At 40.5% G+C, this 16,454-nt stretch overlaps 1 protein-coding gene across 1 annotated transcript in view; it reads right to left on the reverse strand.

The window, feature by feature from the left end:
* Nucleotides 1–16,454, reverse strand: part of adgrb3 (adhesion G protein-coupled receptor B3) — a 994,217-nt gene that overhangs the window by 760,501 nt on the left and 217,262 nt on the right. Inside the window, exon 13 of the mRNA XM_036583352.1 lies at nt 2,253–2,399. Coding sequence (XP_036439245.1) covers nt 2,253–2,399 — 147 coding nt within the window. The remainder of the gene's footprint in view (nt 1–2,252; nt 2,400–16,454) is intronic.

A 16,454-nucleotide genomic window follows, 5' to 3' on the forward strand; every position in this document is an offset into this window, starting at 1 on the left:
TGTACCAGGCACGGCCTACCGGAATAAGACCCCGGGGTCGTCCTAGGACCCGCTGGAGGGATTATATCTCCAAGTTGGCCTGGGAGCGGCTTGGGGTCCCCGGGAATGAGCTGGAGGAAGTTGCGGGGGACAGGGTCGGCTGGGATTCTCTGCTCTCCCAACTGCTACCGCGACCTGAACTAAGCGGTTAACGATGATGATGATGATGATGATGATGAGTCCAAAAATGCACACATCTCACATAAATGTTAAAAGGTTCTCTCAGAATAAGAACCTGTGAATTTTGACAAAAATGTCAGACAAACCTTATAATTTCAAAAGGACAAGTTGTTCTGCCAAGCTGCTCTCCCCTTAAAGGCAAACATGAAAGTGCGAAGGGGTGGGGGGATGTTTGCCAGGGTAGGGGGGGCACTAGGGGGACCAACGATTGGTTAAAGGTAGCCATGTCTCCCCTGGCACCCCCTTGACAGCGCCATTGCTCTGACCCTATATAAATGAAACAACTATGTACTTTGGATTTAACTAGCATTAAAATGTTTGGGAATATTTGCAAATATCAGCTTTTTCTTAACTTAACATCATTCTGAATGAACTGATGTGTCTGCTGTTCGCTTGTTTGTAGCTAATCACGTACAGCCAATACACGCAAGTTATGACAGGGTGATTCAAAAAGATTAATCCGATTTCAAAGCGCCATATTTCTACAACCGTGAGGCGCCGAGGAACCAATCACAATCCAACTAAAAGAGGGGGTCATAGAGTTTCTGACTGGCTCCCTTCAGTCTGAGAGGAGATGAGACCCCTGAGCAGAAAGCGTTCTGTGTTCTCCACTTCAATAAGAGTGAATCCGTCATAACTGTGCAGTGTGATTTTCGTGGGCAGTGAAGCTCCAACAGCTCAGAGCGTTCGGCGTTGGTTCCACAACACTGGATGATCTCCGAAATCGCACTGAAAGAGCCGAGAGTGCAGCGACACCCGACATGCTCAATCCAGTATGGGATGAGTTTGACTGTGGTGTTGATGTTGTCTGTACAGCTGGAGGAGGTTCAGACTGAGACCTTCTACAATTACATAATAAACTTTATGCTGATTTAAACCATTTACAGTTCACTGCATTGATCTGTAATGATTTACAAGAGAAATCAATCATTTTGAAATTGGATGAATCTTTTTGAATCACCCTGTATATTAGCTGTTGTAAGTGCAGCTGCACACTAGCTTGTTTAAAGCAGTTATCATAGCCTGGAAAAGGCCTACAGTTTGACTTTACCTGTTCTCCCAGTGGTCTTAGTGAAAATGCAGCTAATGGCCAGTTGGTGTAAGGGTCTTAAAGTTACGCCAAAAAGTCACGAGGGACCAGGCCTAAACCCTTGTCTTTTTAATCTGTATTGAAGCCTAAGTGAGAAAGCAGAATGACTCCCCACGTCCTGCTGGGCCTCAAACCTCCGTATGAATTGCACAAGGAATTCTGGGAGAATATTCAGTGACTTTCATGTTGGCTGAGTCATGTGCTTAGCATCGAAGCAATCTGACGCTCTAGAACCCTTCACCTAGTGTCGGCCACCTCTCGCTGATTCAATATCATCAAGGACTCTGATTTAATAAAAGCAGAGCAAACACGGCTCATAGGGAGATTCAGATATCATACTGTGGGCTTTGAGTGAATTAGTCATAGCAGACAATCTGACAGTCTCAATTCTGGGCTGAGAACAGTCCACCAGCCAGGAATATCCAGCCAACAGTGCTCATGTGAACAGAAACTGACCACTGATGAAGGGCAGGAGGATGACTAATGCAAAAAGATGAGCTAACTGTAAACACGGAGGGTCACTGCGTTAATAAAGTCGCTAGAACGTGTATATCGCCGCAGTCCAAATTAAAATATATCTACAAAAATGGTAAGCAAAGTTTTTTTTAATGTAAGTTAACGTGAAAAGATTTTATTCCACGTGCTCTGAAGCGCTTCTGTCGGTCCATTCATCATGAAATTTGAACAGAATGTGAAGGGCAGCCGGTGCGCTCAAACGATGTGGGAAACTGTGTTATAATTGATGCAGCACACGATCAGCTCCTCTGGCAGTGTATCAAATTATGTGAATGTGCTTCAAATCCTGTTAGGAAAGCCAAAATAACATTTCCGACAGGCTTATCCGGATCAGCTAAGGACCCCGTCAGCGTCAAATGAATTAGACGTAACGTTACAGTAGAGGGGGAGGGAACGAGTGATGCTGTAGCTCCTCTCGTGTGCGTACCTGCAGTCTGGGGGAGGAAAATGCCTTTAGGTACGACCACTTTGTCCTCAGAGTTTCTGGCCCAGTCCACCATGCCCTTCCGTCCCTTCATGGGGAAGTTAATATCGGTCATCACGGACACTGCAGGGAGCCTCTGGATGCTGGCCACTGGGGAAAAAAAAAAAACAGACCACAGTGTTATGAAGGTTAATAAGTTGTTCTTTTTATTTTAAAGACTTTTTAAAGCAGGCAGGTCTGTTGAACATCCTGTCATTTCAAACAGCTGAACCTGTAAGGTCATGCAGTTTAACCAGCATAATTAGAGGCATTTATGTGACTCTCCATGGCAACCTGAATGGACAAAGATGATGACTGCAAGAAGTAAATGGAATATCTATGTGCAGTACTGTTTTAAGGTGTAGGCATTTAAGTTTTCATTGTTGATAAGTTTATAAACTCCTCCTTACAGACAAATGAGTTCGTTCACTGCAGCTGTTGAGAGATTTGGACAAGCTTTACAGAACACCGGTAGAAATCATTCAATGGAATGAATTTAGGTTGGAGTTTAGAATCACTGCATAACATTTAGTGGGAAACAACTACCGTTCTAACGTCAACATTAATGTGACCACGTGATCAAGCTACCATGCTCGTGTTGTCCTCGTTACAGACGTCTGAAGAGTTTAATGGCTCTAAAATCTACCTCGCACAAAAATATTGCGTAAAATGGTTTTGCATATGGTGGCTGGTGCTGGAGACATTATTTTACGATAGTTCTGTGTTGAGCTTTTGGTCAAAAAAACATATTTTTGGAAATATATTCATGCTGGGGATGTACGTGCAGGACGCTGAAAGACGGCAGTCCCAAACGAATGTGTATTCACACTAAAATTCACACTGTTTTACCACTGTCAGCATTACATATAAAAATTCATAAGATATTTTCTGCAAATTCTGAGCTTAGTAACTTTCAACATGGCATTTTCATAGGATGCCAAATTTGCCACAAGTCCAGGGTTAGGGTTAGTTCAGTCTGTGAAATTTCTGCCCTGCTAGATCTGCCCTAGACAACTGTAAGTGCTATTATTGTGAAATACAAGCATCCAGGAGCAACAACAGCTCAGCCACAAAGTGGTACACAACACAAACACAAAAACTGTGTATTGGGTGCTTCATGAAATGGATTTCCATGGTCAATCAGCTGCACACAAGCCTAAGATCACTATGCGCAATGCCAAGCGTCGGCTGGAGTGGTGTAAAGCGCCGCCGCTGGACTCTGGAGCAGTGGAAACGTGTTCTCTACAGTGACAAATCACGCTTTACTGTCAGTCTGCTGGATGAGTCTGGGTTTGGTGGATGCCAGGAGAACGTTACCTACTGGAATGCAGAGCCAACAGTAAAGTTTGGTGGAGGAGGGATGATGAGCTGGGCTGTTTTTCAGGGTTTGAGCCCCTCAGTTCCAGTGATGTCATTTTACACAGTTATCTACTTCCAGCTTTGTGTCAGCAGCTTGGGGAAGAGCCTTTCCTGTTCCAGCATGACTGACCCCCTGTGCACACAGCAGCTCCATAAAGACATGGTTTGATGAGTTCGGTGTGGAGGCACTCCAGTGGCCACACAGAACCCTGACCTCAACCCCACTGAACCCCACTAGATTGTGATCAGATTCCGACAGACACTCTCCAAAATCTTGCGGAAAGCCTCCCAGAAGAGATTTCCCAGAAATCAATGCCCATAGTTTTGGAATGGAACGCCAGCAAGCTCATATAGGTGTGATGGCCAGGTGTCCACATACATATTTTAACTAATTACATAAAAGTAATTACATAATTTTGCTGATAAGTGCACATCCACATTCTTAAGAAAGCAACTTGAAGACCCACTTAGCTCTTCACCCATTCCTACCTAAATCTAAGTCAACCTCTCACATTCAGTGTGATGTTCTCGCAAACCTGTGAAAGTGGAAATGGTGTGATGCTCAAAGGAAAGGTGGCAACCTGCTCAGCTCTGCACAAGACCTAATCATCCACAGGAGCCAGCATTGTTACCTCTAGACCCTAATAGAGTGCAGGGAAGCGATGACGAATTGCCTGGTGGCAAGACGTCTACTTGTGGCGTTTTCGGTGTGGCTCTTGGGACAGAATGATTTTAGCGGAGAACGCCAGGCTCATAAATTCAGCCCCAGCGACAGCATCTCTCCTCTGTCTGCCTCTCCAGTCAACCGGAGTTGCCAAGCACTAATCCACTTTCGTCTAACACTTATGGACGTACATGTGGGCTAGCTTTCGCAGTTGGAATTGCCATTGATTTGTCATGATTCTTCACAGAAGCCTCTCCAATACGGCTGGCGCTCTATTGTATGAGCGCTCAAACACTTTCACACATGGATGCAAACAATAAAACAACTGTGCGTCATTGCGCCGCGAATCAAATGTGCCATTTGCCTTCGACAACTGCAGGGATGGTTATTCACCATAAACGTTTGTGATATTTATGGCAGGTTAGCACGCAGTGCTTATCTTGTGGAGGCCTATTTGTACTGTTATGCTTGTGATATGACTCTAATGTTAGAATGAAGGTAGATTTGAGGGGTGTGGAGTAGTGTTTTACCTTCAGAACTGTATCTTAACCCTTTCTGACCTAAAATGTCTTTGTAAATACTTTGTTTTTGTCCCATTGAACTTAAAATCAGCCCCAGAGTAGCTGCAATATGAGCACATCAGTGCTGGGCTGTAAGGTGTATCAGTACGTGAAACCGGAGCTGCCTATGTGCTGTTTTCTATCACTATATAAAAGAAGAAGGATGCTGCCTTTATTGTTGGATGCACAAATATTTAGAATCCAAATCTCTAACGCCCTGTTATTGACATGTTTCGTCAGAGTAACAGCTAAAGGTGGCTAAAGTGCGAAGTATATTCCTGTGCGCGTGTTTTCTGTGCATTTTCAGCTTTGTTAGACGCTCTTTACAATATATACCAAAATTAATGTGACACCAGTCACATTAAACAGTTATTAAACAGCCCATATCAGGGAAATTCTTATTTTTCTTGTTTTTTAAAAGAGTTTAATGCCATGCATAAACACACACTGGTGCATACAGCACATATATGGACCCTAAGCTGCAAAAACAGCCCATTTTGAATTCACTGCTTTTGTGATGTCACAAAAACGAACACATTTACATATAGACGCTTATTTGGCCTACAGTTTGGCCCCACCTATTTAGTCTGCTGTTCAGTCTCCTATTCAGTGTTTCAATCAGGGCTGCTTTTTGATTGAGGCCCAATCAGAACAGAGCTCATTTGCATATATCTTAAAGGCGCAGTAAACAGAGGTTGAAAAATGGTCACGTAAGCCTGTTTTTGGTGCATAAATCGACATAAACATGTCACAACCTCAGCATATGTTCAAAGCCACAAGTACAGTCATTTATATGTACCAGTCTTTGTCATAGAAAGCTAAATGTTCCTTCCTGTTTTGAATTTGTTGTTTTTGTGATGTCATGGAATATATATACATACATATATATAGAGATTGCTCTTTAAATAAGGCATAGTCCAGGGCAGCCAATCAGAATCACTGTTTTTTGGTATAAAAGCTGACAGTAATGTCATTAGAGGACCCGTAAAATGTAGGATGTGTCTCTTTTACGTCTTTCATAGCCACACTATTGTTAAAACATAAGCAATATATATATTTATCAGTCTTAAAGGAGCAGTTGCAAGCACACTCTTCTGCCTCAGCACTAAAGGGTTAATAAAAGAGCACACAAAGCTATTCAGGCTGTCAATGCTGGTGGTTCTTTGTGTTCTACTGCTGCAGGAACTGATTTGGAGACTAGCGTAGGTCACTGTAGCACAGCTTGTATAAGCAGTGTGTGTGCCTGAGTGTGTGTGGTGCAATCAACAAGGGGCTAGTAGTGTGCACTGAGGCTTAGGTGAAGATGATTTAACAGCAAGCTTAAAATCACAGGGTGGTGTGAGGCGCACTGTGCCTATGTGTGTGTGTAATAGAAGGCTGGCAGTGCCAGCTGCTGTGAGTGGCAGAGTGTTAGTCACAGGGCATATTGTGTGGAACCACAGGGGGGGTGGAAGTGAGGGGAGAAGATGGTGGGTGAAGCGGTGCAGAGAAAAAAGGGCTTTAAATACTATCCAGAAGCCAAGCAGGAAAAAGAATATTTAAAGAGGACAGATCAAACCTGAAATAATCTCTCTGCAAACGTCACCTTACCCCAAGACCCCCTAGTTCACCTGGTTCACATGGACCACCCTTTCGTTTATGTAATACTAAGTTTAAAAAACATTTTTTTGGCTATTTTAGTTAGGTTTAAGATATTGGAGATAAAATGTGGAATGTGCCATAATATTTGCACAGTGCACATTTCTTTTTTCCAATATGTTAAATTCAGCAAATCTCCGTAGAGGGGGTGATAACTTACGTTCACTTACAAAATCAGCAAAACAGAATTTGACCTGGGGCGCCTAAACTTTTGCACACGGCTATATATTTAACAGAAAATCACACAAAGACCTCCGACACTAAATATAATCACAAATCTATCAGCATTTAACTTGTCCACTCTTTACTTTTGTGCTCCTACCATCAGTTTAACTCTTCCATCCTTCCAATCCTAAAACCAAACATTTACAGCTGCAGCAAAAGCTGCCACTGTGTTCAGTTTCTTTCTTAGGAGCATGTAAAGGTTATTATTCCAATGAATGAATGAGAAAGTCGAAGGAAAATAGGTAAAAAAACAAAACTAACCACGCGACCTCCACCAAGCGACCTCAAACTCCGCCTCCGAGTGCAGCCATTGGCTCACAAGCTGCTGAATGCTATGTTTTGTGGCTCTGCACGAATTGGGGTGTGCTTCATGTAAATGATATGTAAATTAGGTGCTGGCAGGCTGGCACTTGATTTCACGCGCTTAAGCTGGTTGTGCCCGAATTTCCACTCGTTTCCATGTCGGAAAAAAAGTTTCATGAATCAGACGCAGGGCAGCATCATTAAAGGTGGTCAAGCCTGCCCCCTTTTTATGCAACTTTGATGAATAAAGTCCAGCGTATGTCATAATTAGTCAGATACATAACACGATCACAACACTCTACAATATCAGCTCTCTTAATGTTGTTTCATGCGTTTACAGGACAGCTACCCTCTGTGGAGAGGAATTGTATTTGCATGCATGTCTGTGGTGGGTTACGCTCCTCAGGGAAAAAGCCCAAGAGGCGTTAGTAGCACCTGCTCCCACCTGTGACTAACGAGTCTAGACACTGTATCATACAGCATAATGACAGGCTTGAAAATGGCTATAAATGGGCAATTTCGTCATAGTTCACACGTTAAACGCTCTGCGTCTGGGGAGCACCACATGCTGTTCCAGCACACCATTCTAGATGTTCCTTATGCTAGGTCCAATGTATTCATTCTGACTGTAAGACATTTCCCTAAAGACAGTCAGCCCAGACGTTTGGCATATGAAATGTGCCTCTATAGTTTTATTATTAAGTTTAATTTGGGCTATGAGGCTTGTATAATGGAAGCTTATGGCCACTGATTAGCACTGTGCAAACTGCATGCATAAATGATTACACACTTGCCTCAAACCACACTGAGTCATCCAGTTATAGACTTATTAAGGCGTTTTTTGACACCGTATGACACATTGCTGTATATAAAAACGGACAAAAGTATGTAGCATAGCTAAAAACAGTATATTAGCCATTTCAAGGCCTGCATTATGTCTATACATTTGTTCATTTGCTTGGGAACCCTTAAGATGCACTTAATAAGCCTAAAAATCCAGGAGCTGGCTGCTCACACCAATAGCTACAGTAAATTAGGCATTTTCCAGAGCACTTAATAGTATATTATATATCATAATCTTGAGCATCAGCCTTAGCTGAGCAATGGGTCTACACAGAATGTGCTTAATGAAATGTTTTATGATAGTTTTGTTGTAAGAATTTGGCCTAAAATGTATTTTAAGCATCTATTCATGGTGGAGGGGTACATGCAGAATGCTCTCAAGCAAAATAGTCCCCAAAGAAAACCTACTTTTCCAGATTTTCCACTATTTTCCATCATCAACATTCCATATAAACTCAGAAGACTCGTGTAGGTTCACTGGTGGTTCTGGACAGTAAATAAAATGTCTATATTTGTGTTGTAGTCATGGCGACCCCTGGTTCCTATCACCACCACTGTAGAGACATCTGAACCATTTCACTCCAAACCACTCTGAATATCTCTGTTTACATCTCACACTCTGAGTTATGCAGAACTTTTTTTAAAATTGGTGGAATTCCCCTTCGAGGCTGGAGAAGAGCTTCATGAGGGCTGATTCACTACAGAGTTCAGCACAAATAGGCCTAACGCTCAGGTAAGGGCTGCATACAAGATCCTCCTGGATAAAACACAAATAAATGTGATGTAGAAAATGCTTAATTCACCTCGTGTGCTGTGCAGTCAAGTAGCAATGAGTAACCAGTTAACTACCACCTGCTGGATTGGAAAGGGTTAATAAGGTTGATGGAATGGCATTAAAAGGTTTCCCTAAACCAGGGGTCGCAACCCAAACGTTAAAGGAGATATTTTTTCCTTTCAACAAAAATCAGACCACTTTGGGAGCCACAACATTTTATATCCATTTTACCATCTTGGCTGTAAATATGTCTCAGTATGTGCTGATGTTCTAGTATAGGATAAAAATATAATATAAAAAAAAAAATACAGACTCACTTTGTTCTGCATTAAACTTTAGTTCAGCTGTAGCCGCTTTTCTCGCATCTCCAGCAGGAAACTTTTCCTCAAAAGTGGAACAGTTTCTTGTAAAATGTCTCTCAATATTCAGCTTTTTACGAGGCTGAATTCGCGTCTTATTCCCCAGCTTCTTGTTCAAATTTTCCTGTTCCACCTTAAATTCTGCCTGAGGTGCCAGAATGTAACTGCTGCACCATTTAAGGTGGGACAGGAAAATTTGAGAAACTTCAGCCTTGCAACTTTAGTGTTTAGTGTGAGTTTTTCACTGCAGATTAAACGTATCAGGAAACCAGCTGGAGTGATTATAAAAGCAAATCAGTCCATTCGTCTCTAAATTATCGATGTTCATCTTAAATCTCTCTCTTTGCTGTTTCGTTAGCTACTAGCTAGGCGAGACTGTGGTCTGGGTTGCTATGGTGCCCAGCAGTCTGCGCTGATCTTCAGGGTTAAAGGGTGAATCAGCAGTTCTACATTAACTCCAGAGTTTAAGACCATTTATTGTTAAACTGTGTTGAACGATCAGCAGAGCTTTATTTTACTGTAAAGGAGGTTTATTTTATTTTTACCTACAAATCTAATTCTGCTTTTCTCCGGAGCTGCATGTTGCCGACCCCTGGCCTATACTGAAGTGTTACTTTATATTTCTGTGGCAGAAACAACACAGTTTGAGCTTAATTAATAACCTGACACAGTTTCGGACATGCAGATCATAGATGGATAACCAGAAGCTTCCATGTAGCTTCAAGTGTAAAGCTAAAGAAGCAAACTTCGGTCTTGGTTTATTGACCATGTTTGAGCTTTGACCACTTTAATGGTCAGAGATTTTCTTATATCAGGCATTTTGTGGCACTGGCACGGTGGAAAAGGGTCTAGCATGATGACTTCACATTTTCATTTAGTACTCCCAGAGCACAAAACGTTGCTGCTTGTCTTATTTGCCCTCCATCACGGTCAGTTCTCCAACAAACAGCTCTGACATTCTAGGAGACCCACTGGGAGGTCACTAACAAGCCACTGCTTTTTAGACTTGGATTACTTTGTGGGGAAGGAGAATGTGCTAGGACTGCAAAGGAACTTGTGTTTAATTATTTTTAGACTGAAATCGTAATTTTTTGATTTTCAAATCGCAAGAGCTGCAATTTTAATTCAATCCAATATAATCAACAACGTCACTTTAAAAAGGAGTAAATTTGACCTTAACTTTGCAACTGTGAAAAACTAAAATGCTAGAAACTTCAATGTACACTCATAAAAAGATGGTTCTTCAAGGGTTCTTTAGTTCAGACAGTGGTTCTATATAGAATTATGAACACTCAAAGTACCGTTTGCATGCTTTAATGGTTCTCTATGTGGTGAAAGCGTTCTTCAGCTCAGAGCGTGTGTGGTATATGGTTCTATATAGAACCTTTTTTAAAAGGGATCTATATAGCACCGAAAAGGGTTCTGCTATTGTTACGATGTCAAGTTTGTGATAGTAGCAGAACCTTTTTTGGTGCTATGTAGAAACATATACAACACATTCTCCATCAATCATTTGCATGCTTACATGGTTCTCTGCAAGGACTGTTAGAGAACATGTTGTCTATGTTTCTATATAGCACCAAAAACAGTTCTACTATTGTTACAAGCTTGACATCAGAACAATAGCAGAACCCTTTTCAGCGCTATACAGAACCATTTTTAAAAAGGTCCAATATAGAACCATATCACTGCTGTCAGAAGAAAACCTTATGTCTCCAAAATGGTAGCTTTACAGGAGAAAGAAAAAACCTACTTTACTTTTAATGGAAGTCAATGCAAACAGACTTTTTTCCAAGTCATTTTGGGCCGTTTATTTTGGTCCATTCATCATGAAATTCATACATAATATTAAGGACAAAAAGGTATTTTCAAAATATGTCAAAAACTGAAAAACGACAAAAACTGGAGATTGGTTTTCTTCCGACAGCAGCGATTTACAACACATTCTCCATCAATCCGAAGGACCATTTCACCATGCAGAGAACCATTTAAGTATGCAAATGGTTCATTAAGTGTTAAATGGTTCTATATTCTTTATATCTTATTGAAGAACCCTCAAAAAAAAAAAGAGTGTAGGGTCTCAAAATTATCTTACAATTAGAGATATTTTTGAAATTTATCTAAACATTTCCCTGGAGTGACTGTCCGAAACTCATATTGGCTAAAGTGAAGACTTTACCCCAAAATTCATCTATGATGTTTCAGGCTGGAGCTTAATTTTTAGAAAATAATCACAGTTTTAATATCGGTCACAAAAATCGCAATTCCATATTTCCCCCCAAATCGTTCAGCCCAATAAGCATCTATTCTTCTAACCTCCATTCCTGAATGATCCTTAAACGCCTTGATGTCTGACAGCTCGCGCTATTGCCATTCAGAGGCATCCATTTCTGGACAAACTCAGCTCCAGAAATGGAGCTTAAGCAATCAGAGTTATCTGACTGTGAGGAGCAGAGAGAGCAGCCTGGTGACAGAGGCTCTTTATTGCCGTATCAAAGTGGCGTCATAAATCAGGCCAGAAGTGATGCAGCAATATCTTACAGAGCCAGATGAATTCCACTCGGCTAGGGCGGCGCCACCGTTTCTGTCCTTTTAATCAAAGCGAGCAGATGCTAATTGTGCGGGAAGGTAATTTAGCATTGGAGCATATGATGAGAATGTTGATGTAGCTATGATTTCGACTAAATCAATAATGATGCCTTGACTTATGCTTAAATCCTATTTTTCTATTGATGTTTTTGTGGGTTTACGTACCAAAAACAGTCCTTTTCCAATGTTAGATAAAGAAGCTGCTTTTCTTGCTGTGCCCTTAAGACTGATACAGTTGTTTGCAAAAGTCTGAACACCCCAAAAGTTTGGCTGACCCTCTATGGGGAGCAGGCTTAAACATGGCATTTTAACGTATTATTTTTTTAAATTATATTTAATTTATATATTTATATATTTATATAATATATATTTATTATATATATATATATATATATATATATATATATATATATTTATTTTTTTTTCACCCATATATGTTATATTCATCGAATAAACAGGGACTGTGAAATTAAATGTGCTAAATGCAGAGGATGTACATGTAACAAAACATGTAATTAGACCAGGGGCGCCAACACTTTTGAGAAAAGTGAACAAAACATGTAGACCAGGGCGCCAAACCTTTTGCACACCACCTCATATGTAAATGACAGGCTGCCCAGTTTTAGGCCTCGATCACAAAAGGAGTCCAGCTCCTTATAGCTTCAATGTGAGGGGGCGGGGCTAAGCTGCTGTCAACTGAAAAGTTGGATATATGTAAATTAGTTCTTTTTTGTGACATCACAAAAACACTGAATTCACAATTGGCACAACTGTTTTGGCAGCTTATTTTCCATAAATGGGGAGTGAATGGTACAATAAACCTACAAACTATTATTATTATTATTATTATTATTATTATTATTTATTAATAAAACCCAAATAAATCAGCTTTTTTCCTACAACACAAGCCCTTTAAATAGCAAAAAAAATGCATTGTAAATTGATATGGCTTCTGATTTATGATGTCGCACTGCCAGACATCCCAAACGTCTGCTAAGCATGACCGTAAGACTAATGAATGTGAAGCCATATTCAATGAAATGAACATTTCCAGCATAAGGCATTGATTTGATCCGATAACCGAATGAAAAACATCAAGAATGGCTGTTGCTCTCGTTCCTGCACTCATAACCATAATCATAACAACATCAAACTTCCCTGTCGAGCCAAACACGGACCCATCCGCGCTGCGCAACGTCTCCACTTATCAATCTGACATCCACTCCCGGCTTCTGTTTAACTTTTACGAGTTTTGATAAGCTAATTCGGCTCACTGCAGGTCACCGCTGGGCCTTTGTGTTTGTTTATTTGGTCATTTATCAAGTGTGCGCACATTTTACCCTGAAGAAAACATTATACGCATTATAAAAATCCCTCAAGGATCAATGCACAACGTATCCATTAGATTACTTCTGTACAGTACACGCAATACGAAGGCCGTTTGAATAAATATTGGAATTGCCCAAACATAAATACAAACGCTATTACCACTCTAAACCACTATAAAACCTCATATCTCAGAAGTACGTATGCTTCTGCTTGTAAAACACCATCTAACATTTCAATACATTCACGCATTAATGCAGTTAAAAGGAATATGTTTCACAAAAGGCAGTGAAGATACAGGGAGCTGGTTAGAAGAACAGAGGGTTCTCCTCAGTGCCCTCATAGTTTTGTTGAAACCCACCACCAGCACTCTTGATTTAAAGGGGAACTCCATATAATTTAAAAACATCTGCATAAGTTAAGCACTGCGATGTATACAGAGTGGTTCAGAGCGGTTTGGTGTGAAACGCTCTGTTCTAGATAAACTTACCGAGTCAGAATTGTTCACAGTGGTGGTGATAGGAACCAGACGTCCACCTCTAAAAGCTCCCTCACAGAAAGTTACTACAGTAAATGGTTATGAATTCACTGCCTGATGACTGAGACACTGTTTTATGATAGTTTTGTGATAAGGTTTTGGCCTTGTTAATTCATTTATTTGAATCCATTCATGGTGGAGGGATACATGCAGGATGTTGTGAGGCAAAATAGTCCCCAAAGAAAACTTATTATTCCAGATTTTCCACTATTTTCCATCATCAACATTCCATATAGACTCAGAAGACTCGTGTAGGTTCACTGGTGATTCTGGATAGTAAATAAAATGTCTATATCTGTGTTGTAGTCATGGCGACCCCTGGTTCCTATCACCACCACTGTAGAGACATCTGAGTCTGTAGAACAGATCGTTTCACACCAAACCTACCTGAATGACTTTGTTTACATCTTAACCATTTAATTATACAGACAAATTGAAAAGTAAGTGGAGTTCCCCTTTAACATAATAAAGCACTGATTGGCCAAATTAGGTATTAGATGATAGCTAGAAATGGGCTTCCTTGAGGGGGGTTTGGAAATGGTTAAGTGAGCACAACATAAAATGAGTGTTAATATTATAAGCTTTTATTCTCTTTTAAAAACAAAGTTGTTTTTAAACTGTATTGCTGTTTATTTGTACGGAGCCCCTAAGGGGCCGTGGTTAAAAAAAAAAAAAAATCATGACATTGCGTTCCCTCGCAAAATATATGCTTGCCAGACAGCAAGCAAACATAGGACCAGTGATGACATTGCCTACATTAGAGCTTTGTTTTTAGCATAGCTGATGTTAAAAGCTGTTTTCCCAGTTTGGCCTGTCTGTGCTGAGTTTATTCAGCTGTTGCTCTCTGCAGCCTCTGTAAATGTAGCTTTTACTGTACGAGGACCTCGATCACTCGACCTCAGCCTCAGTTTGAGTCACTAACAGCAGAATCATGCTTGTTTCTGAGAAGCGACATGTCTTTATATTTCAATCCAAGATCAACGTAAAATTCAATGAGCTGCTTCGTGTGTGAGCTTAAGCAAAGCACAGCTTTTGCAAGCAAATGCAAACCGTTGCATCGTAATGCAGAACATTCGCGAGAGAACGCATCTTATTTGCAAGGGAACACAAAACATTTGCGAGGGAACGCGATGCCATTATTTATTTATTTTTTTTTTTTAACCACGGCTCCTTAGGAGCTCCGTATATTTGTGTTATTTATGTGTTTATTCAAAAGTTTTAACCAATACAAACTACAAAGCACAGTTACAGCCAAGATAATGTGGATATTATTAACAGTGTCTTCACAGAAACTGTGTTCTGTAGTTTTTATTAGTGAAAACATGAGAATAAATACATAAATAACATTAAATATCAGTACTTAGCTGAGCAGGTGAGGCAGAGGGTGGTTCAAACTACAGTCTACAGGAGTCAGGGACTTTATTACAGAAACTTCCTCTCTTAGTCCCAAGTTAAGATCTGAGAGGTCAAGATAGGATTTTTCACAAACTTCCTTGATTTAGGAATCTTATCTTATCTTACAGCCTCTTATCTCCAGTTAGGAAATCTTAACCTACTTGATCAAAGTGAACAATCAGCTGTCATGTCTGTTACTGTCCGAAACTCAGTCTGTACTGAAGTCGTCATGTAGACTAAACTGATCAGATTTCAGAGTGAAGAGGTTTGTGTAATACAGAAGGCTGGTGACCACTGGCATGTAGAGTATAGCAGTCTGTATTAATAGTGGTACAACCAGTTTCGACTGATCTGATGATCACTAGTTCATCGGGGCTGAAGAACAGCAAAAAAGCTGCAGTGTGTTTGTGTGTTCTTGTTTTCATATTAATGGTTGATTCTCCATAATTAACAAGCAAACCAGCAAACCTACAACCATTTAAAGCTGCTACACTCCAAAAACTTTTGTCTTCTCAAGTAGAATCATTTCAAATATAGTCAATATAAAAAATATTTCTCCTGGTGAGATTGTTGTAAGCTTATTTTAAGATTATTTCACTTATTTCCAAATATTTTTTTACAACCCCAATTCCAAGTTGGGATGCTGTATAAAATGTAAATAAATGTAAATAAAAACAGAATGCAATGATTTGCAAATCTCATAGACCTGTATTTTATTCACAACAGAACATAGAACACATATCAGATGTTGAAAGTGAGACATTTTACCATTTCCAACTCATTTAGAACTTGATGTCAGCAACGCATCTCAAAAGAGTTGGGACAGGGCCATGTCTACCATTGTGTAGCATCCCCTCTTCTTAACAACAGTCTGTAAACGTCTGGGAAGTGAGGAGACCAATCGCTGGAGTTTTGGGAGGGGAATGTTGTCCCATTCTTGTCTGATGTAGGATTGTAGCTGCTGAACAGTCCTGGATCTTCTTTGCCGGATTTTTCGTTTGATGATGCGCCAAATGTTTTCTACTGGTGAAAGGTCTGGACTGCAGGCAGGTCAGTTCAGCACCTGGACTCTTCTTCTGTGAAGCCATGCTGTTGTGATGATGCAGTATGTGGTTTAGCATCGTCTTGCTGAAATAATCAAGGCCTTCCCTGAAAGAGACGCTGTCGGGATGGCAGCATATGTTGTTCTAAAACCTCTATATACTGTTCAGCATTGATAGTGTCTTTCCAGATGTGTAAGCTACCCACGCCATAGGCACTAATGCAACCCCATCAGGCTTTTGAACTGTGTGCTGATAACAAGCTGGATGGTTCCTCTCCTCGAGTCTGCAGGACACGGCGTCCATGGTTTCCAAAAAGAATTTCACATTTTGATTAATGTGACCACAGAACAGCTTTCCATTTTGCCTCAGTCCATTTTAAATGAGCTTTGGCCCAGAGAAGACGGCGGCGTTTTTCAAGAAATGGTAAACTGTCTCACTCACATCTGATATGTGTTCTGTGTTCTATTGTGAATAAAATGTGAGTCTATGAAATTTGCAAACCATTGCATTCTGTTTTTATTTACATTTATTTTACACAGTGTTCCAACT

Source organism: Colossoma macropomum, unplaced genomic scaffold (assembly GCF_904425465.1).
Source record: "Colossoma macropomum unplaced genomic scaffold, Colossoma_macropomum, whole genome shotgun sequence".
NCBI lineage: Eukaryota > Metazoa > Chordata > Actinopteri > Characiformes > Serrasalmidae > Colossoma > Colossoma macropomum.